Genomic DNA, 27,653 nt, shown 5'->3' on the forward strand with positions numbered 1-27,653 from the left:
TTTGTGAATCATTGAGATGCACATGCATCTTCGTTGTACCTAGTACCTACTATGAGAATCGTTTCGTTCGCTAGGTCGTTGTGTTTAATGTCGCCCCGGTCGTGAACGGACATGTCGGCGAAATAGGTTTCTTAGTTTTCAGGCGGGTTTAATGAAGGCGTTTGAATGCGTCGAGGAGGTGTGTTCTATCAGACGTACAACGGGCGAGGGAGGAGGTAGTAACTATTGTTGCCTATACCCACTACGATCACTGCCGATTGCAGTTCCCGAGGAGTGGAAAAACGAACTGCTCCACCGCCTACCCACTCCGTTCACTGGCGATTGCAGTTCCCCAAGATTGAAGAAAATGAACTGCTGCTGCCGCCCCCCAATACCCCACTACACACCGATCCCCAGTGTAAATAAGGAGCCCTCCGTTGTCTATAATTCATCCCTGGTAGCGATAATTTGCATTTTCTACAGTTTGTCACAGTTTTGGATGGTCCTGCGTTTGGCCTTTCAGGTTTTAGAAAACTTCTACAAGGTTTGTCTTCAATTTTCTTTCGTTTCTTTTTATGTTTCCTCCTACCGTGTTTTAGTTTTCTTTTCTTTTTCTTTTTTTCTCATCCCTTTTTGCCTTCTAAAGTTTCCCTTTTTTTAATGTTTGCAGTTTTTAAAAATCTGGAAATTCTAAAAACCTTAACATTTTTTTGGAAATTGTACACAATGTTTTGAAAAAATTTATTTTTTCTAAAAATACTTTTAATATTTTGTAATATTTAAATTTGATAAATTTTCCAAAATGTTCTAAGATTTTTATATTATTTTAGAAAATGATAAACTATTTCGAATTTTTTTAATTCTTGAATATTTTTAGAATTTCAGGATTTTCCCCCTAAATATAACGTTTTTATAAGTAATTCGAATTGTTCTAATTTTTTTGTGAACAATTTTAAAAATTCAAGAGTTTTTAAAAATCCGCAATGTTTAAATTTTTCTGGACATTTGTTATTTTCACGATCTTTTAAACAAACGGCCAGAAAACCAGTTGTACGTAAAAAAAACAATGCAGAGCGTTAATGGGCCAGCCCAGTCGTTGGTGCGCTGTGCGTTTGCCGGTGATGATGCTCACCGACAGGCCGGTGGATTCTCTTCTGCTTGCTACAGCGCTGGTCATCGCTCGTCTCTGCTCATTTTTTCGATGAAGGGTGGACTTTATTAGCTTAAAATGGAGCATTAAGATAATACAAAACATAATGAGCACACACCCGGCCTCTACATAGTTAGGATGCACATAGCCAACACCAACACACACACAAAAACACACCAACAAATAGCAAAGTCAAATAAGACCAAAGCTATACGTAGGCGAGGAAAAAAGAAACACAAAGGATCAGATCCGCCATTAGCAAACTACATCAATGACCATATCTGCACCCAGGACATCACAGGAATGACGAGATTCTTCAACAATAACGCCTTCAAGAAGGAAGGAGCTCAAGCTTCGTCGTCACCGGATTCAACCACTCAAGGTCAGAATCTAGGTTTTCACCCTGAAGAATTAGACCGAGCATATCCGAGCAATGCCTTCAAGAAGGTAACGATGTAAAAGCATCGCCATTGCCAGGTATAACCAACCGGGATCAGACCTAGGCTTCCGCCCCGGAGCTCGAGACTAGGTGCTCGAGAAGCACCACCAACGATGTCAATTATGTGTTGTCGTCACCACTTTTCCACGATCCCAGCAGCTGCATGCGATGTGAGACCGCAACCACCGCACAACCATCCCTTTGCATCAAGCCACCGTCTATTGTTCGCAGCTCGCCGCCGAAGTTAACCACCGGATCTGGAGAGAGGAACCCTCACAAAGACCTTCCGATGGCCACCGCACTCCACAGCAAGTCTGTTGTTGCATGTCGGGGTGGTCACCACAAGGACAACCATCGACGGTAAGGCTCACCACCACTGTGACACCGTCTACCACCTCGCCCAAGAGAGTCCTGCATAGCCTGAACTGCAGCTCGACGAGAGATCAGCCGATGGCCGCATGGTTAATTAGGCCGGATCCAGGCGATAGGCCAGCGCGTCCTAGTGCGGGCTCTGTGGCAGCTTAGGGGCCGTTTGGTTCGAGGGCGAAGTTGGTTGGCTGGTGATATCCCCAGCCACCTGGTTAGGGATAACCACATCTGATTGTTTGGTTGAATGGGATTAGTTGAGCCATATTTTGTTGTTTGGATGGAAGGATGAGAAGTGGATAGATAGGCTTTTGTATTATCTCAGTACTAGTATCAAACAGACATAAAAGGGGAGACCAGTAGTGTATGACATGGATTAACACAGATCAGTAGTATGTATCAAATCGGGGCTGGCTTGCTGATTCTATTCGTCGGCTCGGTGCTCCTCCGTGCTAGCTTGAGAGAAAGGGAAAGATGAATCAGATCTAGTACAAAGAGGGATCGAGATGTAACTTGCCGCTGGCGCCTCCGTTCTCCGGGTCCTCGAGCGCCCCCATTCCGATCCGGGATCGCCTCAAGCGCCGCCGCTCCGATCCGGAATCGCCGCCGCTGCCGTGAGGCGAGAACAGAAAAAAGAGAGGAGCAAAACGCTTCAGCGCGGGTGGGTGGCTGCCCTCGTCCGCCAGTTTCTCGCGGCTATCGATAGCCAAGTTTTCGATGGAATATTCGCTAAATCAGGTTATCCCCAGCCATCACATCCTTTCTTCCAAACATACGGCATCCCCTGAAAATCTGGCTATCCTTATCCCACTGAGGGATAGCCTCAGAACCAAACGCCAGTGCATCCTTGCTCGAGGCGCCGGCAGACGCAATCCCCGGGAGCTGGCGGCTGGATCACGTCCATGTAGTACAACGCAAGGAACCAGTACACTGGATCGCATCCATCCAAGCTCACGTTGGACATGCAAACAAGCCAACTGGGATCCAATCTGCGATGGCTGTTGTCCCCGGGTCTTTTGACCAAGGTAGGGCACGCCGCAACCGCCGCCATACACAGATCCGATGGCCGCCGCTGGCGCACCGTCTCCCACCGCTGCACGTGCCGCCATCCGCAGATCTGTCGGTCGCCGCCGGGGCTCGTCTCTGCTCATGGACGGTGGCTCACATGATTTTGAGCTGCCACTGCTAGCTAGTGGCCGGAGAAAGCGGGGGTTCCTTTGCTGCATCCATCGTATGTTGATGGAGTTGTCTACGCTGGCTGGCCGGTGCCTTTTAATTGATGGTGCAGTGGTCGTGGGTAGCTTTGCCCCAGTCGGGAGACACGCACGTATCACGTATCCATCCGATCCACTGAAACCTTCACAATAACACTTCCTCGTGTGAGTCTGTTGATGACTAGCCATGCAACACTCCTGCATGCATGTAACATTCCGGCTATTGGTGTTCGGATTAACTTCAAGCACAACTGTACAAGCATATATATATCATATGGTACGCTTGTGTTTTATTTTTCGACGAAACACAAGCACATCGTGCGTGATGCGTCCAACTGCCCATCTCTCTTTGTTTAAGTTATCACGCTACTTGGGCCCACCTATGAGGCTATGAGGCGATACTGGATTAGCGAGCTGGAAGACTGTGGTTTGCGCTGCCACTAACGACTGATTCGTGGTCTTAGCTGTCGCTAATGACTGATTTGTGATGCCAACTCTCCTACTGGCTTAAACTTTTGGTGCATGTGGCTAGCTAGCTAGGGAGTGGGTAGTCCCATCACCTACGGGGCCACGCAATCTAAGAGCAAAGCGATCTACTACTATCTAATTTCTAATAATAAGAGGAAAAGTTGCTTACCAAACAACTGGTTTTATCATTCCATTGTGTGTTATTACGTGAGTAAATATATGCGGTACACTGTTGTTTCTAGACAAAGAGACAACGGCTTTCATTCTCGGCAACGCGTATTGGAGCTTTTGGGAGTAGAAAATGACAAGTTGAGAATTTGGTGGCCAGCAGTACCGATCACCACGCAGGGTGTGCAGCCCAACACGGGCCAACAACGGTAACGTGCACATGAAAGATTGAGGGTGGCGACCACACCAGCTTTTTTTTTGAAACAGTACATACGCAAGCGATCATATATATGCGCATACACGCATCCTACCTCTATGAGCATCTCCGAAAGAATGAGCCGTCATGTCATCTTGAGATTTTACGGTGTCACTATAGGCGCCTAGTTGACTGGAACGTCTCCCACTGAATGCGTGTCTCCAGAATACTGAAATAAATTCACGATAAATGCGAGCACCATAGTTTAAACCCTACTGATCTAGGATACCACTGTCCACCTAACCATCTAACTAGTTGCGTGCGATCACACTAGCTAGCATGGCACGTATATAGGTTGATTTCACGGGTAGCTTAGATGGATGGATATATCTGGCAGATTGATCACAGCATGTCCCAAAATATTCTTAGGTAACGTCTCACTTTAATCAGGGACCTGGCTATGCCTATGCAAGGGATGATTGGGCGGTACTCTTCCCATGATGTGACTCCATCCTGCTTTTGCCACACCTCGGATCCTGTTTGTCCGAGCTGGGCAGCTCGACGGATCGATCGTCGTTGTTGCACGGGTCCACGCGGGATGCCCGGGTGGCCACTTGGATTATGCTTTGGGGAGCTTCAGTTGTAGTAACTTGAAGCAACATCCAAGGTTTTATTTTGTTGCTGTCAGTAAATTCGTAACGTTCTAATTTACAAAAAAAAAAATGACTCGCAGCCTCTGGGTAATGCATACAATTATTTTACTAATTATTCATCATGATCTTACAAAATAATACATCAATAAGTCCGAAGCCATCATTTTGGCAACATCTATCGCCACTTCTATCAACTTGAAGGACGCGTATTGTCCAGGCCGTCTGCCCAGACCTCACATCAAAGCCCAACATCTAAAACTAAAGGCCTCAACCAAGTCGCAATCGCCGGGTCTGAGGCGCACACCGATCCAGCGCATTCTCAGCGATCATTGCATGCGCACGCTACAGAGGCTGCCGCCACCGACTTTCACCGATCCATCTTCAGAGAAGGTATCGATGCATCGACCTTGCCAGACCTGTCGTCGACGCCACCACGTCGCCAGACAACGTCACCACCCTACGTTCTAATTTACATGCCTTTTGGTAAGCAATCATGCGCCTGATTTTTTTTTTTTGAAGTAGCGGTCGATCTCAGCTTTTCTCCCGGTGCAAGACGGAGAGGCCGCAGACTCTCTACGGTGACTGCAAGTCGTGAGTCGGCAGGGACCGGCAACGCCGCGGCGAGCCATTGCATCGACGGCGGGAGCAAGCATGAGGTTTGACTATTCGGGTTGAGGTGTGGGGTCGTGGCGGACACTATAGAATGAGAGGAGGGGTTAGAGGGATGGTCGGGCGACGGCAACATGACGGTGGACAGGGGGGGTCAAAGAGAAGGAAATATGCCCTAGAGGCAATAATAAAATTATTATTTATTTCCTTATTTCATGATAAATGTTTATTATTCATGCTAGAATTGTATTAACCGGAAACATAATACATGTGTAAATACATATACAAACATAATGTCACTAGTATGCCTCTACTTGACTAGCTCGTTAATCAAAGATGGTTAAGTTTTCTAACCATAGACATGAGTTGTCATTTGATTAACGGGATCACATCATTAGAAGAATGATGTGATTGACTTGACCCATTCCGTTAGCTTAGCACTTGATCGTTTAGTATGTTGCTATTGCTTTTTTCATAACTTATACATGTTTCTATGACTATGAGATTATGCAACTCCCGTTTACCGGAGGAACACTTTGTGTGCTACCAAACGTCACAATGTAACTGGGTGATTATAAAGGAGCTCTACAGGTGTCTCCGAAGGTACATGTTGGGTTGGCGTATTTCGAGATTAGGATTTGTCACTCCGATTGTCGGAGAGGTATCTCTGGGCCCTCTCGGTAATGCACATCACTATAAGCCTTGCAAGCAATGTAGCTAATGAGTTAGTTACGGAATGATGCGTTACGTAACGAGTAAAGAGACTTGCCGATAACGAGATTGAACTAGGTATTGGATACCGATGATCAAATCTCGGGCAAGTAACATACCGATGACAAAGGGAACAACGTATGTTGTTATGCGGTTTGACCGATAAAGATCTTCGTAGAATATGTGGGAGCCAATATGAGCATTCAGATTCCGCTATTGGTTATTGACCGGAAATGTGTTTCGGTCATGTCTACATTGTTCTCGAACCCGTAGGGTCCGCACGCTTAAGGTTTCGATGACAGTTATATTATTATGAGTTTATGAGTTTTGATGTACCAAAGGAGTTCCGAGTCCCGGATGAGATCGGGAACATGACGAGGAGTCTCGAAATGGTCGAGACATAAAGATCGAAATATTGGACGACTATATTCGGAGTTCGGAAAGGTTCCAAGTGATTCGGGTATTTTTCGGAGTACCGGAGAGTTACGGGAATTCGCCGGGGAGTATATGGACCTTATTGGGCTTTAGGGGAAAGAGAGAGGAGAGGCTGGGCGCCCCCCCCAAGGCCTAGTCCGAATTGGACTAGGGGGAGGGGCTGCGCCCCCTCCTTCCTTCTCTTCTCTCCCCCTTTTCCTTGACTCCTACTCCTACTACTTGGAAGGGGGGGAATCCTACTCCCGGTGGGAGTAGGACTCCTCCTTGGCGCGCCTCCTCCTGGCCGGCCGCCCCTCCCCCTTGATCCTTTATATACGGGGGCAGGGGGGTGTTGGGGAACATAGTAATTTCAAAATTTTCCTACGTACACGCAAGATCATGGTGATGGCATAGCAACGAGAGGGGAGAGTGTTGTCCACGTACCCTCGTAGACCGTAAGCGGAAGCGTTATGACAACGCGGTTGATGTAGTCGTACGTCTTCACGATCCGACCGATCCAAGTACCGAACGTACGGCACCTCCGAGTTCAGCACACGTTCAGCTCGATGACGATCCCCGGGCTCCGATCCAGCAAAGCTTCGGGGATGAGTTCCGTCAGCACGACGGCGTGGTGACGATGATGATGCTCTACCGGCGCAGGGCTTCGCCTAAACTCCGCGACGATATGACCGAGGTGGAATATGGTGGAGGGGGGCACCGCACACGGCTAAGGAACGATCCGTAGATCAACTTCTGTGTTCTAGGGTGCCCCCCTGCCCCTGTATATAAAGAAGCAAGGGGGAGGCCGGCCGGCCCTTGTGGGCGCGCCAAGGAGGAGGAGTCCTCCTCCTAGTAGGAGTAGGACTCCCCCTTTCCTACTCCTACTAGGAGGGGGAAGGAAGGGGGAGGGGGGGAAGGAAAGAGGGGGGGCGCCGCCCCCCCTCCTAGTCCAATTCGGACCAGAGGGAGAGGGGGCGCGCGGCCCACCCTGGCCGCCCCTCTCTCTTTCCACCAAGGCCCATGTGGCCCATTATCTCTCCCCGGGGGGTTCCGGTAACCCTCCGGCACTCCGTTTTTCTCCGAAAACGTCCGGAACACTTCCGGTGTCCGAATATAGTCGTCCAATATATCAATCTTTATGTCTCGACCATTTCGAGACTCCTCGTCATGTCCGTGATCACATCCGGGACTCTGAACAAACTTCGGTACATCAAAACTTATAAACTCATAATAAAATTGTCATCGTAACGTTAAGCGTGCGGACCCTACGGGTTCGAGAACTATGTAGACATGACCTAGAACTATTCTCGGTCAATGACCAATAGCGGAAGCTGGATGCCCATATTGGTTCCTACATATTCTACGAAGATCTTTATCGGTCAAACCACATAACAACATACGTTGTTCCCTTTGTCATCGGTATGTTACTTGCCCGAGATTTGATCGTCGGTATCCAATACCTAGTTCAATCTCGTTACCGGCAAGTCTCTTTACTCGTTACGTAATGCATCATCCCGTAACCAACTCATTGGTCACATTGCTTGCAAGGCTTATAGTGATGTGCATTACCGAGAGGGCCCAGAGATACCTCTCCGACAATCGGAGTGACAAAACCTAATCTCGAAATACGCCAACTCAACATGTACCTTCGGAGACACCTATAGTACTCCTTTATAATCACCCAGTTACATTGTGACGTTTGGTAGTACCCAAAGTGTTCCTCTGGTAAACGGGAGTTGCATAATCTCATAGTTACAGGAACATGTATAAGTCATGAAGAAAGCAATAGCAATATACTAAACGATCAAGTGCTAGGCTAACGGAATGGATCATGTCAATCACATCATTCTCCTAATGATGTGATCCCATTAATCAAATGACAACACATGTCTATGGTTAGGAAACATAACCATCTTTGATTAATGAGCTAGTCAAGTAGAGGCATACTAGTGACTATATGTTTGTCTATGTATTCGCACATGTATCATGTTTCCGGTTAATACAATTCTAGCATGAATAATAAACATTTATCATGATATGAGGAAATAAATAATAACTTTATTATTGCCTCTAAGACATATTTCCTGCAGGGGGCACCTCTAGGCACGACAACAACAACAATTGATCCATTGGATCTCTTAGCCGTGTGCGGTGCCCTCCTCCACCATAGTCCACCTCGATAATATCGTAGTGTTGCTTAGGTGAAGCCCTGCGACGGTAGAATATAAAGATCGTCACCACGCCGTCGTGCTGACGGAACTCTCCCTCGACACTCGGCTGGATCAGAGTTCGAGGGACGTCATTGAGCTGAACGTGTGCTAGAACTCGGAGGTGTAGTAGTTTCAGTGCTTGATCGATCAGGCCGTGAAGACGTACGACTACATCAACCGCATTGTTCTAATGCTTCCGCTTTCGGTCTACGAGGGTACGTAGACAACACTCTCCCCTCTCATTGCTATGCATCACCATAATCTTGCGTGTGCGTAGGAATTTTTTTGAAATTACTACGTTCCCCAACAGTGGTATTAGAGCATAGGTTTTATGCGTAGATGTTATATGCATGAGTAGAACACAAGTGAGTTGTGGGCGATACAAGTCATACTGCTTACCAGCATGTCATACTTTGGTTCGGAGGTATTGTTGGATGAAGCGGCCCGGACTGATATTACGCGTACGCGTACGCGAGACTGGTTTTACCACCGTGCTTTGCACACAGATGACTAGCGGGTGTCAGTTTCTCCAACTTTAGTTGAATCGAGTGTGGCTACGCCTGATCCTTGAGAAGGTTAAAACATCACTAACTTGACGAACTATCGTTGTGGTTTTGATGCGTAGGTAAGAACAGTTCTTGCTCAGCCCGTAGCAGCCACGTAAAATTTGCAACAACAAAGTAGAGGACGTCTAACTTGTTTTTGCAGGGCATGTTGTGATGTGATATGGTCAAGACGTGATGAGATATAAGTTGTTGTATGAGATGATTATGTTTTGTTGAAGTTATCGGCAACTGGCAGAAGCCCTATGGTTGTCTCTTTGTTGCATAAGATGCAAGTGCCAAATAATTATTTTACTTTATCGCTATGCGATAGCAATAGTTGCAAGAGCAATAGCTAGCGAGACGACCATGTGATGACACATTGATATAGATCAAGATGATGAAGATCATGGTTTCATGCCGGTGACGATAGAGATCATGACAGTACTTTGGAGATGAAGATCAAAGCCGCAAGATGATCATGGCCATATCATGTCACATATTTTGATTGCATATGATGTTTATCTGTTATACATCTTATTCTGTTTTGTTTGACGGTAGCATTTTAAGATGATCTCTCACTAAATTATCAAGAAGTGTTCTCCCTTAGTATGCACCGTTGCGTAAGTTCTTTGTGCTGAGACACCACGTGATGATCGGATGTGATAAGCTCTACGTTCAAATACAATGGGTGCAAAACAGTTGCACATGTGGAATACTCAGGTTAAACTTGACGAGCCTAGCATATACAGATATGGCCTCGGAACACGGAGACCGAAAGGTCGAACGTGAATCATATAGTAGATATGATCAACATAGTGATGTTCACCATTGAAACTATTCCATCTCACGTGATGATCAGACATGGTTTAGTTAATTTGGATCACGTGATCACTTAGATGACTAGAGAGATGTCTGTCTAAGTGAGAGTTCTTAAGTAATATGATTAATTGAACTTTAATTTATCATGAATTTAGTCCTGGTAGTATTTTGCAAATTATATTGTAGATCAATAGCTCGCATTGTTGCTTCCCTATGTTTTATATGTGTTCCTAGAGAAAACTAAGTTGAAAAATGTTAGTAGCAATGATGTGGACTTGGTCCGTGATCTGAGGTTTATCCTCATTGCTGCACAGAAGAATTATGTCCATTATGCACCGCTAGGTGATAAACCTATTGCAGGAGCAGATGCAAACATTATGAACGTTTGGCTAGCTCAATATGATGACTACTTGATAGTTTTGTGCACCATGCTTTATGGCTTAGAACCGGGACTACAAAAACGTTTTTTGAAACGTCATGGAACATATAAGATGTTTCAAGAGATGAAATTGGTATTTCAAACTCATGCCCGTGTCAAGAGGTATGAGACCTTTGACAAATACTTCGCCTAAAAGATGGAGGAGAATTGCTCAACTGTGAGCAAGTACTTAGATTGTCTGAGTACTACAATCGCTTGAATCAAGTGGGAGTTAATCTTCCAGATAAGATAGTGATTGGAAGAGTTCTCTAGTCACCATCACCAAGTTACTGGAACTTCGTGATGAACTATAATGCAAGGGATGACGAAAACGATTCCCGAGCTCTTCGTGATGCTTAAATCGACGAAGGTAGAAATCAAGAAAGAGCATCAAGTGTTGATGATTAACAAGACCACTAGTTTCAAGAAAAGGGCAAAGGGAAAGAAAGGGAACTTCAAGTAGAATGACAAGCAAGTTGTCACTCCTGCGAAGAAGCCCAAAGCTGGACCAAAGCCTGAAACCGAGTGCTTACACTGCAAAGGAAATGGTCACTGGAAGCGGAAATGCCCTGAATATTTGGTGGATAAGAAGGATGGCAAAGTGAACAAGGGTATATTTGATATATAGGTTATTGATGTGTACCTTACTAGTGTTTATAGTAGCCCCTGAGTATTTGATACTTGTTCGGTTGCTAAAAATTAGTAACTCGAAACAGGAGTTACAGAATAAACAGAGACTAGTTGAGGGTGAAGTGATGATGTGTATTGGAAGTGGTTCCAAGATTGATATGATCATCATCGCACACTCCCTATACTCTCGGGATTAGTGTAAAACCTAAATAAATGTTATTTGGCGTTTGCGTTGAGCATGGATATGATTTAATCATGTTTATTGCGATACGGTTATTCATTTAAAATCAAAGAATAATTGTTGTTCTATTTACATGAATAAAACCTTTGATGGTCATACACCCAATGAAAATAGTTTGTTCGATCTCGATCGTAGTAATACACATATTCATAATATTGATGCCAAAAGATGCAAAGTTGATAATGATAGTGCAACTTATCTGTGACACTGCCGTTTGGGTCATATCGGTGTAAAGCGCATGAAGAAACTACATAAAGATGGACTTTTGGAATCACTTGGTTATGAATCATTTGATGCTTGTGAACCGTGCCTTTTGGGCAAGATGACTAAAACTCCGTTCTCCGGAACAATGGAACGAGCTGCTGACTTGTTGGAAATAATACATACCGATGTATGCGATCCAATGAGTGTTGATGCTCGTGGCAAGTATCGTTATTTTCTGACCTTCACAGATGATTTGAGCAGATATGCGTATATCTACTTGATGAAACATAAGTTTGAAATAGTTGAAAAGTTTAAAGAATTTCAAAGTGAAGTGGAAAAATCATCGTAACAAGAAAATAAAGTTTCTATGATCTGATCGTGGAGACGAATATTTGAGTTACAAGTTTGGTCTTCATTTGAAACAATGTGAAATAGTTTCACAACTCACGCCACCTGGAACACCACAGTGTAATGGTGTGTCCGAACGTCGTAATCGTACTTTACTAGATATGGTGCGATCTATGATGTCTCTTATCGGTTTACCACTATCGTTTTGGGGTTATGCATTAGAGGCAACTGCATTCACGTTTAATAGGGCACCATCTAAATCCGTTGAGACGACACCGTATGAACTATGGTTTAGCAGTAAACCTAAGTTGTCGTTTCTTAAAGTTTGGAGTTGTGATGCTTATATGAAAAAGGTTTTCAACCTGATAAGCTCGAACCCAAATCGTAGAAGTGCGTCTTCATAGAATACCCAAAGGAAACTATTGGGTACACCTTCTATCACAGATCCAAAGGCAAAACATTCGTTGCTAAGAATGGATCCTTTCTAGAGAAGGAGTTTCTCTCAAAAGAAGTGAGTGGGAGGAAAGTAGAACTTGATGAGGTAATTGTACCTTCTCCCAAATTGGAAAGTTGTTCATCACAGAAATCAGTTCTAGTGATTACTACACTGATTAGCGAGGAAGCTAATGATGATGATCATGAAACTTCAAATCAAGTTACTACAGAACCTCGTAGGTATTCCAGAGTACGGTCCGTGCCAGTGTGGTATGGTAATCCTATTCTAGAAGTCATGTTACTAGACCATGATAAACCTACGAACTATGAGGAAGCGATGATGAGCCCAGATTCCGTGAAATGGTTTGAGGCCATGAAATCTGAGATGGGATCCATGTATGAGAAAAAAGTATGGACTTTGATTGACTTGCCCGATGATCAGTGAGTCATTAAGAATAAATGGATCTTCAAGAGGAAGACATACGCTGATAGTAGTATTACTATCTACAAAGCTCGACTTGTCGCATTTTTTTCCGACAAATTCAAGGTGTTGAATATGATGAGATTTTCTCACTCGTATCGTTGCTTAAGTCTGTCTGAATCATGTTAGCAATTGCCACATTTTATGAAATCTGGCAAATGGATGTCAAAACTGCATTCCTTAATGGATTTATTAAAGAAGAGTTGTATATGATACAACCAGAAGGTTTTGTCAATCCTAAAGGTGCTAACAAAGTGTGCATGCTCCAGCGATCCATCTATGGATTGGGGCAAGCATCTCAGAGTTGGAATATACACTTTGATGAGTTGATCAAAGCACATGGTTTTATACAGACTTTTGGAGAAGCCTGTATTTACAAGAAAGTGAGTGGGAGCTCTTTAGCATTTCTAAATACTATATGTAGATGACATATTGTTGTTTGGAAATGATATAGAATTTCTGGATAGCATAAAAGGATACTTGAATAAGAGTTTTTTCAATGAAAGACCTCGGTGAAGCTGCTTACATATTAAGCATCAAGATCTATTGAGATAGATCAAGACGCTTGATAAGATTTTCAATGAGTACATACCTTGACAAGATTTTGAAATAGTTCAAAACAGAATAGTCAAAGAAGGAGTTCTTGCCTGTGTTGCAAGGTGTGAAGTTGAGTAAGACTCAAAACCTGACTATGGCAGAAAATAGAAAGAGAATGAAAAGTCATTCCCTATGCCTCAGTCATAGGTTCTATAAAGTATGCTATGTTGTGTACCAGACCTATTATATACCTTGCTCTGAGTTTGGCAAGTGAGTACAATTTTGATCTAAGAGTAGATCACTGGACAGCGGTCAATAATATCCTTAATGAGGACTAAGGAAATATTTCTCAATAATGGAAGTGATAAAAGAGCTTGTCGTAGAAGTTACAATGATGCAAGCTTTTACACCAATCCAGATGACTCTAAGTCTCAATCTGGATACATATTAAAAGTGGGAGCAATTAGCTAGAGTAGCTCCGTGCAGAGCATTGTGGACATAGAATATTTGCAAAATACATACGGCTCTGAATATAACAGACCCGTTGACTAAACTTCTCTCACAAGCAAAACATGATCATACCTTAGTACTCTTTGGGTGTTAATCATATAACAATGTGAACTAGATTATTGACTCTAGTAAACCCTTTGGGTGTTGAACACATGACGATGTGAACTATGGGTATCAATCACATACAGATGTGAATATTGGTGTTAAATCACATGGCGATGTGAACTAGATTATTGACTCTAGTGCAAGTGGGAGACTGAAGGAAATATGCCCTAGAGGCAATAATAAAGTTATTATTTATTTCCTTATTTCATGATAAATGTTTATTATTCATGCTAGAATTGTATTAACCGGAAACATAATACATGTGTGAATACATAGACAAACATAATGTCACTAGTATGCCTCTACTTGACTAGCTCGTTAATCAAAGATGGTTAAGTTTCCTAACCATAGACATGAGTTGTCATTTGATTAACGGGATCACATCATTAGAAGAATGATGTGATTGACTTGACCCATTCCGTTAGCTTAGCACTTGATCGTTTAGTATGTTGCTATTGCTTTCTTCATGACTTATACATGTTCCTATGACTATGAGATTATGCAACTCCCGTTTACCGGAGGAACACTTTATGTGCTACCAAACGTCACAACGTAACTAGGTGATTATAAAGAAGCTCTACAGGTGTCTCCGAAGGTACATGTTGGGTTGGCGTATTTCGAGATTAGGATTTGTCACTCCGATTGTCGGAGAGGTATCTCTGGGCCCTCTCGGTAATGCACATCACTATAAGCCTTGCAAGCAATGTAGCTAATGAGTTAGTTACGGAATGATGCGTTACGTAACGAGTAAAGAGACTTGCCGGTAACGAGATTGAACTAGGTATTGGATACCGACGATCGAATCTCGGGCAAGTAACATACCGATGACAAAGGGAACAATGTATGTTGTTATGCAGTTTGACCGATAAAGATCTTCTTAGAATACATGGGAGCCAATATGAGCATTCAGGTTCCACTATTGGTTATTGACTGGAAACGTGTTTCGGTCATGTCTACATTGTTCTCGAACCCGTAGGGTCCGCACACTTAAGGTTTTGATGAGAGTTATATTATTATGAGTTTATGAGTTTTGATGTAGCGAAGGAGTTCGGAGTCCTGGATGAGATCGGGAACATGACGAGGAGTCTCGAAATGGTCGAGACATAAAGATCGATATATTGGACGAATATATTCGGAGTTCGGAAAGGTTCCGAGTGATTCGGGTATTTTTCGGAGTACCGGAGAGTTACGGGAATTCACCGGGGAGTATATGGGCCTTATTGGGCTTTAGGGGAAAGAGAGAGGAGAGGCTGGGCGCCCCCCAAGGCCTAGTCCGAATTGGACAAGGGGGAGGGGCTGCACCCCCTCCTTCCTTCTCTTCTCTTCCCCCTTTCCTTGACTCCTACCCCTACTACTTGGAAGGGGGGGGGGGGGAATCCTACTCCCGGTGGGAGTAGGACTCCTCCTTGGCGCGCCTCCTCCTGGCCGGCCGCCCCCTCCCCCTTGATCCTTTATATACGGGGGCAGGGGGCACCTCTAGGCACGGCAACAACAATAATTGATCCCTTGGATCTCTTAGCCGTGTGCGGTGCCCCCTTCCACCCTAGTCCACCTCGATAATATCGTAGCGGTGCTTAGGCGAAGCCCTGCGACGGTGGAACATCAAGATTTTCACCACGCCGTCGTGCTGACGGAACTCTCCCTCGACACTCGGCTGGATTGGAGTTCGAGGGACGTCATCGAGCTGAACGTGTGCTAGAACTCGGAGGTGCCGTAGTTTCTGTGCTTGATCGGTCGGGCCGTGAAGACGTACGACTACATCAACCACGTTGTTCTAACGCTTTCGCTTTCGGTCTACGAGGGTACGTAGACAACACTCTCCCCTCTCGTTGCTATGCATCACCATGATCTTGCGTGTGCGTAAGAATTTTTTTGAAATTACTACGTTCCCCAACCCAAAGGAGGCCGAGGCGAGCACGATAGTGCTGGTGGCCGTGGGAAGTGGGAGCGGGGGGGTTAGGCCATCGTCGGTTGACGACACTGAAGAGTAAGAAGAAGAACAACGCGCGGTCTATTGGTGGACGTTGAATGAAGATCTAACGCTTCAAGAAAATTCAAGCATTTAACCAATAGGAGGAGGTCCCAATCTACATGTTAGTAGATCTACAGCCGGGCGCATCAAACCCGCCTCATACGCCCGCAGGGCCGCCCGGTCACTGCTCTGTCACGATTTTTTGACCCATACGCCCCCCTCAAACGACCCTCAAACGCCCAGACTGACCCGCACCCCTCATATCCAGCCCAAATATGGGATGGATATATGGGCGCCCGAGCATGCCTACTACGTCAGTCCTGGCCCACGCTGGCCCATCTGATGCCACATAAATTCCTCCCAATCCGCTCTTCGGACCAAACCCTAGCCACTTCACTCCCCTCTGCCACCCAAACTCGTCTCCGACTCCTTCTGTCCGTCTTCGGCATGGCGGGCAGCGGATACGAGTCCTTCACCTTCAGATCCGACCCCGAACTCATCCCACGCGGCCCCGAGGAGGAGATGGTCGTCCGACTTGCGCTCTACCGCACCCGAGAGGAGGCCCGTGCACGGCAGCGCTCGGACTCCTTCAGTCGGGAATCCATTATGTCCGTCCAAATGGCGCATGGATCCGGTGCTAGACCAGCCGTAGCTGCCTTGCCGGAGGCCGTGCGGTCCGTCTGGCGTCTAGACACGTAACCCCTCCATTGGCGCGCCGAGCATGGGGACGCACCATGGGCCTTGTCCGGCTATGCCATGGCACGGCGTGCCCGCCGTGCAAGGCACCGGACGTGGGAGGCGGCGGCAGCCCTCGCAGCGGTGGACGTCGGCGCCTCGTATGGCGCATCAGTTCGGGTGCCTCAACCGCATCGTCGTCGACGTCCGCAGCTCGTCCCAAGACGGATCCGCCATCGATCTGACGTCCACCGGTACCGTGCGGGTTCCAGGCTCTGACGAGGAAGAGTAGGGCATGGGAGACGGCGGCGGTTTGAGTCTCGTGAGCCGGCTCGTGTCCCATGCCCTACTCTACCTTACCGGCAACCGGAACAGCACTCTGAGGAGTGCAAACGGCCGCCAGACATGGCCAGGGCGGAGCTGGGAGAGCGAGGAGCGGACCCGGGCGAGCTCCGCTTAGATTACGTCTCACGTTGTATGTAATAATATGGATTTGAGGTATCCGGATGTGCAATACATTTTTTGAGACGTGACCGATCATTGTACGCGTGTCCGTGGGTGTTTGAGTGGTTGGATTGCCAAGTCTGGCTGTACATGCTGTTACTGAGCATGCAAAATCTGCATCTGATCATTTAAAACCTGGCTCTTTCTGCAAGCAATAATGCTAAACATACAAAGAGTTGCACGCAATTACACGCTGGTTAGGATTTTTTTTATCTACTAACCAATCACAAACTTGCCCCCCCTGGTTTTCAGGGGGTGGGCCGCCCAAAAATGCTAGACGTACAAAAGATTACAGGATTTTACAGGCTATTTTCATCTAGTAACCAATCGCAAACTTGCCCCCCCCCCCCCCCGATTTTCAGGGGGATGGGCCGTGTTCCTCACCTATTGACCAATCAAATTAACCCTTTTTGTAAAACCTTGTAACTCTTTTGTTCGTGTAGCGTTATTCGTGGGTCGCCTCCCATCTATTGACCAATCAAATTAACTCTTTTTGTAAAACCTTGTAACTCGTTTATACGTGTAGCATTACTCTTCGGCAACAAGGTAAACCCTCCCAGCTGAACAGGCCCTCGATGTCGGTTCGATCGATGAAAGCAGCTGGTTGATCTTGAAGAAGCAATTAATTAAGCAAGTCACAGAGACGGGTGCTTTTCTCACTCCATCTCGAGTTCGCACTAGAGCCCGGGTCCCTCTGTGATGAAGCGTTTGTGCGATCGATCGACCGGTGCCAGGCGCCACCCGTTTGCCGGCGACGACGTCCGAACCGTGACCCTTTGCGGTGGTCGTGGTCCTGCTGCGCGCGCGCCGCGCGGGGACAACAGCAGACGGACGGACGGACGTCCTCCGCTGGTTTGCGTTCCGCTCTGCCTTGCTCGCTCGCACCAGGCCGCAGCTCTAGACGGCGAGGTGGCCGGGACGGGCGCGGATGCGGATGCCATGCCGTCGGACAAGAAGTCAAGATGGCATCACGCGCGCGATCGAGCCAGCCAGAATGTCAGACACACAGCTAGCTGCGTACCGCCTCGGTCTCCGTACGTACTACTTAGGGCTGGACCAAAAGCTCGTAGCTCGTGAGCTTAATGAGTGCTCGATAGTTCGGCTCGTTAAGCTCGTAGCTCCCTTTTTAATGAACAGAGCCAATCATTGATTTTACCTCGTTAAGCTTAACGAGCTTAACGAGCGAGCTAACGAGTTTCACGAGTAGCTCGTTAAGCTCGTTAGTAACAACACAACATATATTTTCATATTACGTGACTAACTTTTTGTAGCACCTCAGCCCATCTATTTAATCTAATCGACATATGAGGCAACATACTACTTCATTTTTAATATTTTATCTTGAAAACCATATCAACACATTCATCATGTATATCGTTAAGCTCGTACTACTACATGCGGATCTGAGCAGCAACCAGCACATGCATGCGCAGATAGCACCAGCGGCGGCGACGGCGAACGGCGACACCCGTGTAAATGCGGCGGGGGCAGAGCCGGCGGGCTTGGACCATGCCGGACGCGACCACGTACGTACGGGGAACGGATCGGGAGGTCCCGCGCGCACGTACTCCTACTATGTGGTTTACGGCGTGGAGACGTTATGCTAGTTCGCGCTCCCTACCACCTCGCCTGGTCCATGCTTGCAGGAAGCATGCAGGACCGCGTCGCCTACGGCAAACAGGAAGAACGGATCTAGCCATCCATCACAGGCTGGATCATGCAGTGCCCACGGCCGACGCCCCCTGTCGCCTCCCTCCCTCGGTCCCTCCCCGGAGCCCCGATCGCCGTTGCGCCACCCACGGAACGAATAAGATCGTTAACGCATGTGATGCCTTCCATTGGGATTTGCTTGGTATTGGCCCGGAGCTTGACGAATAACAAGTTAACAACGTAGGCAGTCGATCCAGGGAGCCGTATCGGTTGATAACTTGATATGGTGCAACTTTTCAACCGGCAATCTCTGATCGGCTGGGTTGGGTTGGGGTGGATAAACGCTTTTGCCCACGAGCTCCTGCTGGCCTCGCTAGCTTTTTTGTTCTCTTCTCGTTCTCGGGCACCGGAGGCCGCGCTGGGGTGCTCTGATTTTCTCAAGTATCGTGCCCATGTGTTGTACTGCCCGTGGCTGACTGGCTGGATGAGACGAGCATCGTGACATTGAAGTTTTTAACTTACCTGATGATTATCATGGATTCGGTATAACTCAGATGATTAGGTTTCTTGTGATGGAACCAACACACAAGTGTTCAAACCTTAGACTTGGCACTGATGTTTGCATTTTTTTGAATTTATTTCAGAGTCGATGATGTTGTGTCAGTTCGGTATCTCGAAGATACTCATAGGAAGAGGGTGTGTGTGCGTGTGTTCGTAAAAATGAGTGTATGTGGGCATGTGCGTTGTGCCGTGTTGAAAAAAATAAATCAACCTCTCGCTTTCAAGTTGTCTCGACCTGCCTTTCATAATTTCTTGAGAGTGGCTCCATCGACCCGACTTAATCTCTCAAGTCATTTTCCCATTTGATGACCACCTTGATCAATTATGTGGGCCAATGGGACACTAACAAACCAACATGATCCCATTAACCCTAACACACTACTAGGTAGCCATGACCCATGATGGCGATATTATTATCGGTAATGGAAAGTCCGGGCGTTCATCAGACGGTACTAATGGAGTAATTAACGAACGACAGATCAAATCACGAGTGCGCCATCACTGCCAGCTTTAACCTAGCATATAGGCTTTCCTTCCCTACGAGCGTGTCTTGAGCAGCACACAACCTCCATTACCATGCGTGGCGAAGCACGCATCGACAGCAACACGCGCACGTAAACGTACCCACCACAGTGCACACCCAAGGGTCGCTTCCGCTGCACACTACTAGCTAGCTAGCCAGCCGATCTTCCCGTTCCTTCCGACATCGTCAACACCACCCGCTGTTTGGCACGGGTGAGCTCACAGCCGCTGCAATAGCCCGGTCCTCTTGCGTTGAGAGGGACGGACGACTCGACCGGTGCACCGCGTCGCTCTCCGACGCCCACCGGCAAAGCAACATGCGCGCCAAAAAGAGCCATGGCTGCCACATGACCGCCCTCGTTCACGCCCATTCATTGGCGATGGCAGATGGGTTCGAATAGTGGTACGAGTGCTACTGCTTGGCAGTGTGATGTGGTGCCGGCAGACGTGTTTGCCAAGTGCGATCGAGCTCGACCTACTGCGGGCTAGAGAGATCCACATCAGTCGCTAGGCAGCTATGGTTGGGTGCGAAGACCACGGAACAGTAATCCCAGATATGTGGTTCTGATGACACTCACCTTAGCATTAGGTGCATGTATATATAGCTGCCGACGGAAAATGCAACATGAGATTGTTTATTCCGAGCCAAAGTGTCCTCATCTCGAGCTCATACAAGCGGAGTGAACAATAAAATCCAAAATAAATAAACATTTTACTAAATCTGAAATTTGTTGATGACAAACTTTGACAAATGTTTTTTAATGCTTGCAAAATTTCATCATGAAATGACATTCGTGAAAATCATGGCAAAGAAAATCAATGCTAAAAAATAAAGTTATTTTTGGGGTGCTAATTTTAGTTTTTTTCTCACTACTTCCACAAATGTTATTCTATGATAAAACTTTGCAAGCACTTAAAACATTTGTCAAATTTTACAACAAAAAAAGATTTTATTTATTTATTTTTTATTTTTTCAGGTACTGTTGACTCGAGCTCAGTTAATCCGCATCCCAGAGCGTCAACAATCGTTCATTCCATAGAACAACCACATAGCAAAATGAATTTTGATACTCCCTTCGCTTCACTTTTATAAAATGTTTGGAATTTTTAATATGGACTAAAATGATTGAACAAACACACTAAAATGTGTTTATAGATATTTTTCAGATTTTTTTTACATTAATATGGATCGATGGAGTAACTTCTTATGGAAATGAACGGAGGGAATATTAACTAAAGGGACACTACTGGTTAGAGAAAAATGCAAAACAACTCGCAAATAAATTAAAATATTTCCAAATTTGATAGGAATTGCGTGGGATTACTTTTTACGAACTGCGTTGTTGAAAATTTACAATGTAAATGAATTGTACTACCAGTTCGTGCGAGGAGGTGACGCGGGTATGTGTGTGGCTGCACAAGCTAGTAAATCTACGTCGGAGCTTCGTCGACTATGTCCAGACAGAACTCGAGAAGGATTGGAGCTTGGAAGACAAACTACTAACCGGAGCGAAGGCACCGGGATTCTCCTCTCCGCCATCAGCCTTCGGAGCGGCAGACAGAGGGCAGGCGAATCCACAAACTTGCGGTGAAGTTTGGAGGAAAGAGTTTGCCCTAGCCGCCTAGAGTTAGAGGAGGAACTAGAGGAAGTCTGTGTTTTATAATAACTACTATAATTTTTTGTTTGAGTCTAGAAGGAACAATGAGTATTTAACAATGTTTTAAAACTATCACTTTAGGGGGTTTGTGTCCCATGAGACTACCATTTTAAAAACGTCAACCAAAAATTAGCACTTTAAGCTAATCTCGTGGCAAAAAACTACCAAGGGAGTTTGATGACCGCTTTCCTTCCTCCTCCCCTCTGTCTCTTTGGCATCTTCTCGAACACATAGGCTACTGAATCAGACAGGACTTAGCAGCAGCAGTAGTAGGGGAGCTCCGAAGAGGAGCCACCGTCGCAGCCTCCTACTCATCCCACAAGAGTGGCTCACTGAGCCTGATGCAGCAGTCGTCGCCGCACTCGCGCCACCGGCCAGACCGACGACCAGAAGAGGCCACCCCTTAGGTCGAGAAGAAGGTCGGGTAGGTCGAAGAACGCATTAACAAATTTGTTGTTGTTCATGGGCACCGCTTCGACTCGGGCTGCAGGCTCTCGTGACTCCGAAATGGTGCCCGAGGACGAAGACGTCTCAGGCTCGGGCTTGGCCGCACGTCTCGGGTTCCAAATATTCCAAATCAAAGAAACACCTAGGGGGTCCTTTTATTTAATGAAATTTCATGGTTCCTTTTGGAGGATCTGGATCCCTAGGCATTTTCCCCTATGTAGTCTGTTGAGTCGTAGGATTGGAATCTTTAGGAAAATTTGTAGGTAGCACTCTATTTTGAAGGAATGTTTTAACTGTTCAAACCTCTTTTACATTTCTTTTATTTTCTCCATGAGGTCGAACACTTTCTGATCTCCTTCTATAGGACTTAAGAGGACATGCAATTATAATTATGTGTTTTCCTGTATTGTTTTGAAGATCATGCAAATCAAAGAGACTAGAGTGTAATATTTACTTTTGTTTTTCTTTGTACTGATGTTCATGTATGATCTCCCCCTACTACCTTATTTCCAAACCTTGAGATTCCAATGCCTTCCCCTCCTCCTCTGCTGTTGCCCAGTCCTCACACTGACCAGTAACCACCTCGATGGCTTGATTAGCTCAACGATTAATTAGCTGCTAATCACTCCGAAAAGCCGACGCTTTAAATCCGCCGAGCACCTCCCCCTCACCCTCTCCGCTATTCAAACACGCTGTCCTCGCTCGAGCAAGACAACAAACCCCACGCGAAGCAAAGCAAAAGCGAAGCAGAGCGCCCCAACCGAGCCCCGACACCGCGGCTAGGGTTCCCCACCGGACGGCATTGCGGCCACCGCCGAACCCGGGGTGCTCGCGATTTGGATGGTGGGCTGAGGCGCCGGGGCCCAGATCTGAGATGGCCGACGGCGGCGGCGAGGAGGGGAATGCGTCGGCGCACAGGGGCTCCTCGCGCAGGCGCGGGGCGGCGCAGGTGGGCCTGGACGCCGACGAGCTCCTCACGCTGATGCACGGCTCGGATCCCGTCAAGGTCGAGCTCAACCGGCTCGAGAACGAAGTCAGGGGTGAGTTGGTTCCTGGCTCGCCGTACCTCTGGCTCCCGCTCGTGGGTGGTGGACTGCCGCTGCCCTTTCGAATCTGAAGGCGAAATGGTTGGTGTTTTTGGTGTGGTTTTAGATAAGGATAGGGAGCTGGGCGAGGCACAGGCGGAGATTAAGGCGCTACGCCTGTCGGAGAGGGCGCGGGAGAAGGCCGTCGAAGAGGTAAATCCCCAAGCTTGCTTCTTTTTCTTGTCTTGTTTTTCTACGACCATTTCCTCCAGTCTGGAGCTTGGAATAGTGTCGGTGCAAGAGAATTTATAGCCAAATAGGAGAGTTTGGGGGCATAGTTGCTCGATGCGGAGGTGATTCTGGCCGAGTGTCAGGGCCAAGATAACAATCTTCCCCTTGTGTTTTTGCTGGACATTATTTTGTGGGATTCATGAATGCGGAGGGTTTTGTCTATCCATTGCGGCATACTGAAACTCTGAAAGTTCAACATAAGCTTAATGTTTTACTCAACATGTTTATTTCCTGCTAGGCTGTGTTTTTTACTTTCTTTCTTTTTGGCTGATCTTGTACTCTGTTGTCTTGTTCATTGGGAGAGGCACTAGTGAATCAGAGTGTTATGACCGTTCATGCAGGGCTACGAAGTCCCTGTCTTTTGCAGTAGTTTTTCAAGATATGTTTGAGCTAAACTAACTTAAAGAATGTGTCAGGTCGCCAGGATGGCAAGAGCTAAATAAAGCTGCCCCGGTCTTAGTTCATAGAATTGATTCCCATTACCCTTGTTCTGAAGCTGTACTTTTGCAAGTGCTAACGTCTGTGACACTCAAAGCTATTATGATGCTGAGTGCTAATAGATATTTTGATGTTCAGTACGTCAGTCCTGGATGCAATTTATCTGGTGTGTAGTTTGCATGTTTGTTGAGCCTGCTCAGTGCCCACTCAGATTTCTTAGTTTGCACAAGGGGTGAATATGATGTACAAATTGCTCTCGATTTGATGAGCAAACTGCAATAACCAATACTTGGAGGTATCAAGGATTCAACACTAATTCGTTGACCCAATTTTCAGGATTCCTTAGGTGCTGCCACGAGACAAATATCCTGTCAGTGGAATTTAACTTCATCTTATTATTGGCATAATGTCAGAGGAAATCTCACAATGTCAGTCTTTAAAAAATGTATCATTCTGAAAACATGGATTTCAATATAAAATTTTAATCGGAGGCGTGTGAATTTGTAATCACTAATTATTTGAATTTTTAGTTTCCTTTTTTTAAGATTTGATGAAGAAAAAAAATGAAAATTACATGACTTCACCTAAATGATGGTTAACTTGGAGTAGGCATATATGTTGCCTATCATAATCGGTAATTTTAAATCTTCAAGATGCTTGGATATTTAGTTCAAATAGATGATTTTTTTTTGAAAAATGGTATATTGTTTTCTTACAATTATTTTTGAAAATTTGGACACATTTTATCATAACTTTAGAAGTATTGAACAGCTACAAATTTTGTAAAACTACAGAAATTTTGGCTGCTGGCTTGGGGATCCCACATGACAGATATATATATCTTTGGGACTCCGTTTCATACAAACAAACTGATGGATGTGAGGTGTATTGAAACGTTAATGTAAAATTTCTTTGGAATGAAACTTAAGTGTGTACTTATACGATTTGTTATGAAATTTACATGTTCTTTTAAGGCCCTTGATTCCTTTTCCCCCCTTTGCAACTCAACTTGTAGGCTTCTGACCAGATATGTATCCTTTCCTAACATGCTTTTTAAATTGCCAAACGAAGTAGCCCGCGGAAAAGTGAGCGATCCAAGCTGTCTTGTTTAGATCAACCAAATATCCTTTAACCGAGCCTTTTTCTTTCAGTTAGATATTGGTTTATCTTTAGTGCATCTCTGGTTAATGTGTTTGCTTTAATGATGTGCCTGCCTTTTCTGTACCTTTTGGCCATGTTAGTGCTGTGTATTCTATTGCCCCTGCATTTGATCAACTGAGTCTGACTGTTTCTTCATAAATGAAGTAACTAGGCATGCTAAAAACCAGAAGTAAAATTTGAATCTGATATGCGAAGGTTAGTGAATCTGTCTCTGCTGAAGGTGATTGTGCCATTCTGTATGGCAGTATGAGACACCTAGGCATGAGCAATGAATGACATGTCGAGTAAAGCTTGTTTGTTTTGATATGTCAGACACTGCTTATTTGTCAAATGAAAGTTAACTTACTATGCTCATTTTTAATTGGATAATAAGCTATCTCTGTGGCCCCCTTTTGACTATTTCTGATTGAAGTGTCCCTCAAGGAAATTTTAACCCAGTACTTACAATCACTAAGGTTTGTTAAGATAACCTGACACACATACCAACACTAGCACTAATGCATATGTTACTTTTGCTTGTTGTCATAATGAAAATTGGAATATTCCCATGAACAGAACTAGGGAAAACCAAGCAACAACAACAACAACAACAACAAAGCCTTTAGTCCCAAACAAGTTGGGGTAGGCTAGAGGTGAAACCCATAAGATCTCGCAACCAACTCATGGCTCTGGCACATGGATAGCAAGCTTCCACGCACCCCTGTCCATAGCTAGCTCTTTGTCGATACTCCAATCCTTCAGGTCTCTCTTAACGGACTCCTCCCATGTCAAAATCGGTCGACCCCGCCCTCTCTTGACATTCTCCGCACGCTTTAGCTGTCCGCTATGCACTGGAGCTTCTGGAGGCCTGCGCTGAATATGCCCAAACCATCTCAAACGATGTTGGACAAGCTTCTCCTCAATTGGTGCTACCCCAACTCTATCTCGTATATCATCATTCCAGACTCGATCCTTCCTCGTGTGGCCACACATCCATCTCAACATACGCATCTCCGCCACACCTAACTGTTGAACATGTCGCCTTTTAGTCGGCCAACACTCTGCGCCATACAACATTGCGGGTCGAACCGCCGTCCTGTAGAACTTGCCTTTTAGCTTTTGTGGCACTCTCTTGTCACAGAGAATGCCAGAAGCTTGGCGCCACTTCATCCATCCGGCTTTGATTCGATGGTTCACATCTTCATCAATACCCCCATCCTCCTGCAACATTGACCCCAAATACCGAAAGGTGTCCTTCCGAGGTACCACCTGGCCATCAAGGCTAACCTCCTCCTCCTCACAGCTAGTAGTACTGAAACCGCACATCATGTACTCGGTTTTAGTTCTACTAAGCCTAAACCCTTTCGATTCCAAGGTTTGTCTCCATAACTCTAACTTCCTATTTACCCCCGTCCGACTATCGTCAACTAGCACCACATCATCCGCAAAGAGCATACACCATGGGATATCTCCTTGTATACCCCTTGTGACCTCATCCATCACCAATGCAAAAAGATAAGGGCTCAAAGCTGACCCCCGATGCAGTCCTATCTTAATCGGGAAGTCATCGGTGTCGACATCACTTGTTCGAACACTTGTCACAACATTATTGTGCATGTCCTTGATGAGGGTAATGTACTTTGCTGGGACTTTGTGTTTCTCCAAGGCCCACCACATGACATTCCGCGGTATCTTATCATAGGCCTTCCCCAAGTCAATGAACACCATATGCAAGTCCTTCTTATGCTCCCTATATCTCTCCACAAGTTGTCGTACCAAGAAAATGGCTTCCATGGTCGACCTCCCAGGCATGAAACCAAACTGATTTTTGGTCACGCTTGTCATTCTTCTTAAGCGGTGCTCAATGACTCTCTCCCATAGCTTCATTGTATGGCTCATCAGCTTAATTCCACGGTAATTAGTACAACTCTGAACATCCCCCTTGTTCTTGAAGATTGGTACTAATATACTCCGTCTCCATTCTTCTGGCATCTTGTTTGCCCGAAAAATGAGGTTGAAAAGCTTGGTTAGCCATACTATCGCTATGTCCCCGAGACCTTTCCACACCTCAATGGGGATACAATCAGGGCCCATCGCCTTGCCTCCTTTCATCCTTTTTAAAGCCTCCTTCACCTCAGACTCCTGGATGCGCCGCACAAACGCATGCTGGTCTCATCAAAGGAGTCATTCAGTTCAATGGTAGAACTCTCATTCTCCCCATTGAACAGCTTGTCGAAGTACTCCCGCCATCTATGCTTAATCTCTTCGTCCTTCACCAAGAGTTGGCCTGCTCCGTCCTTGATGCATTTGACTTGGCCAATATCCCTCGTCTTCCTCTCCCGGATCTTAGCCATCTTATAGATGTCCCTTTCACCTTCCTTCGTGCCTAACCGTTGGTAGAGGTCCTCATATGCCCGACCCCTTGCTTCACCAACAGCTCGCTTTGCGGCCTTCTTCGCCATCTTGTACTTCTCTATGTCGTCTGCACTCCTATCCAGGTATAGGCGTCTGAAGCAATCTTTCTTCTCTTTAAGCGCCTTCTGGACATCATCATTCCACCACCAGGTATCCTTATCTTCGCTTCTCCTTCCCCTGGACACTCCAAACTCCTCCGAGGCCACCTTACGAATGCAAGTCGCCATCTTCATCCACACATTGTCCGCATCCCCTCCTTCCTCCCAAGGGCCCTCCTTAAATACCCTCTCCTTGAACACCTGAGCTACCTCCCCCTTGAGCTTCCACCACTTCGTTCTAGCGACCTTGGCACGCTTATCCCGCTGGACACGAATCCGAAAGCGGAAGTCAGCAACCACCAGCTTATGCTGGGGTACAACACTCTCCCCAGGTATCACCTTACAGTCTAGGCACGCACGCCTATCTTCTCTTCTCGAGAGGATGAAATCAATCTGGCTAGAGTGTT

The 27,653-nt window shown here is 46.0% G+C and overlaps 1 protein-coding gene across 1 annotated transcript in view; it reads left to right on the forward strand.

Moving 5' to 3' along the window:
• Positions 1–22,510: 22,510 nt before the first annotated feature.
• The window catches only part of LOC119322978 (microtubule-associated protein 70-2), a 9,919-nt gene continuing 4,776 nt past the window's right edge, over positions 22,511–27,653 (forward strand). The window contains exons 1-2 of the mRNA XM_037596527.1: positions 22,511–22,879; positions 22,992–23,077. Coding sequence (XP_037452424.1) covers positions 22,714–22,879; positions 22,992–23,077 — 252 coding nt within the window. The 5' untranslated portion in view covers positions 22,511–22,713. The remainder of the gene's footprint in view (positions 22,880–22,991; positions 23,078–27,653) is intronic.

Source organism: Triticum dicoccoides, chromosome 6B, assembly GCF_002162155.2.
Source record: "Triticum dicoccoides isolate Atlit2015 ecotype Zavitan chromosome 6B, WEW_v2.0, whole genome shotgun sequence".
NCBI lineage: Eukaryota > Viridiplantae > Streptophyta > Magnoliopsida > Poales > Poaceae > Triticum > Triticum dicoccoides.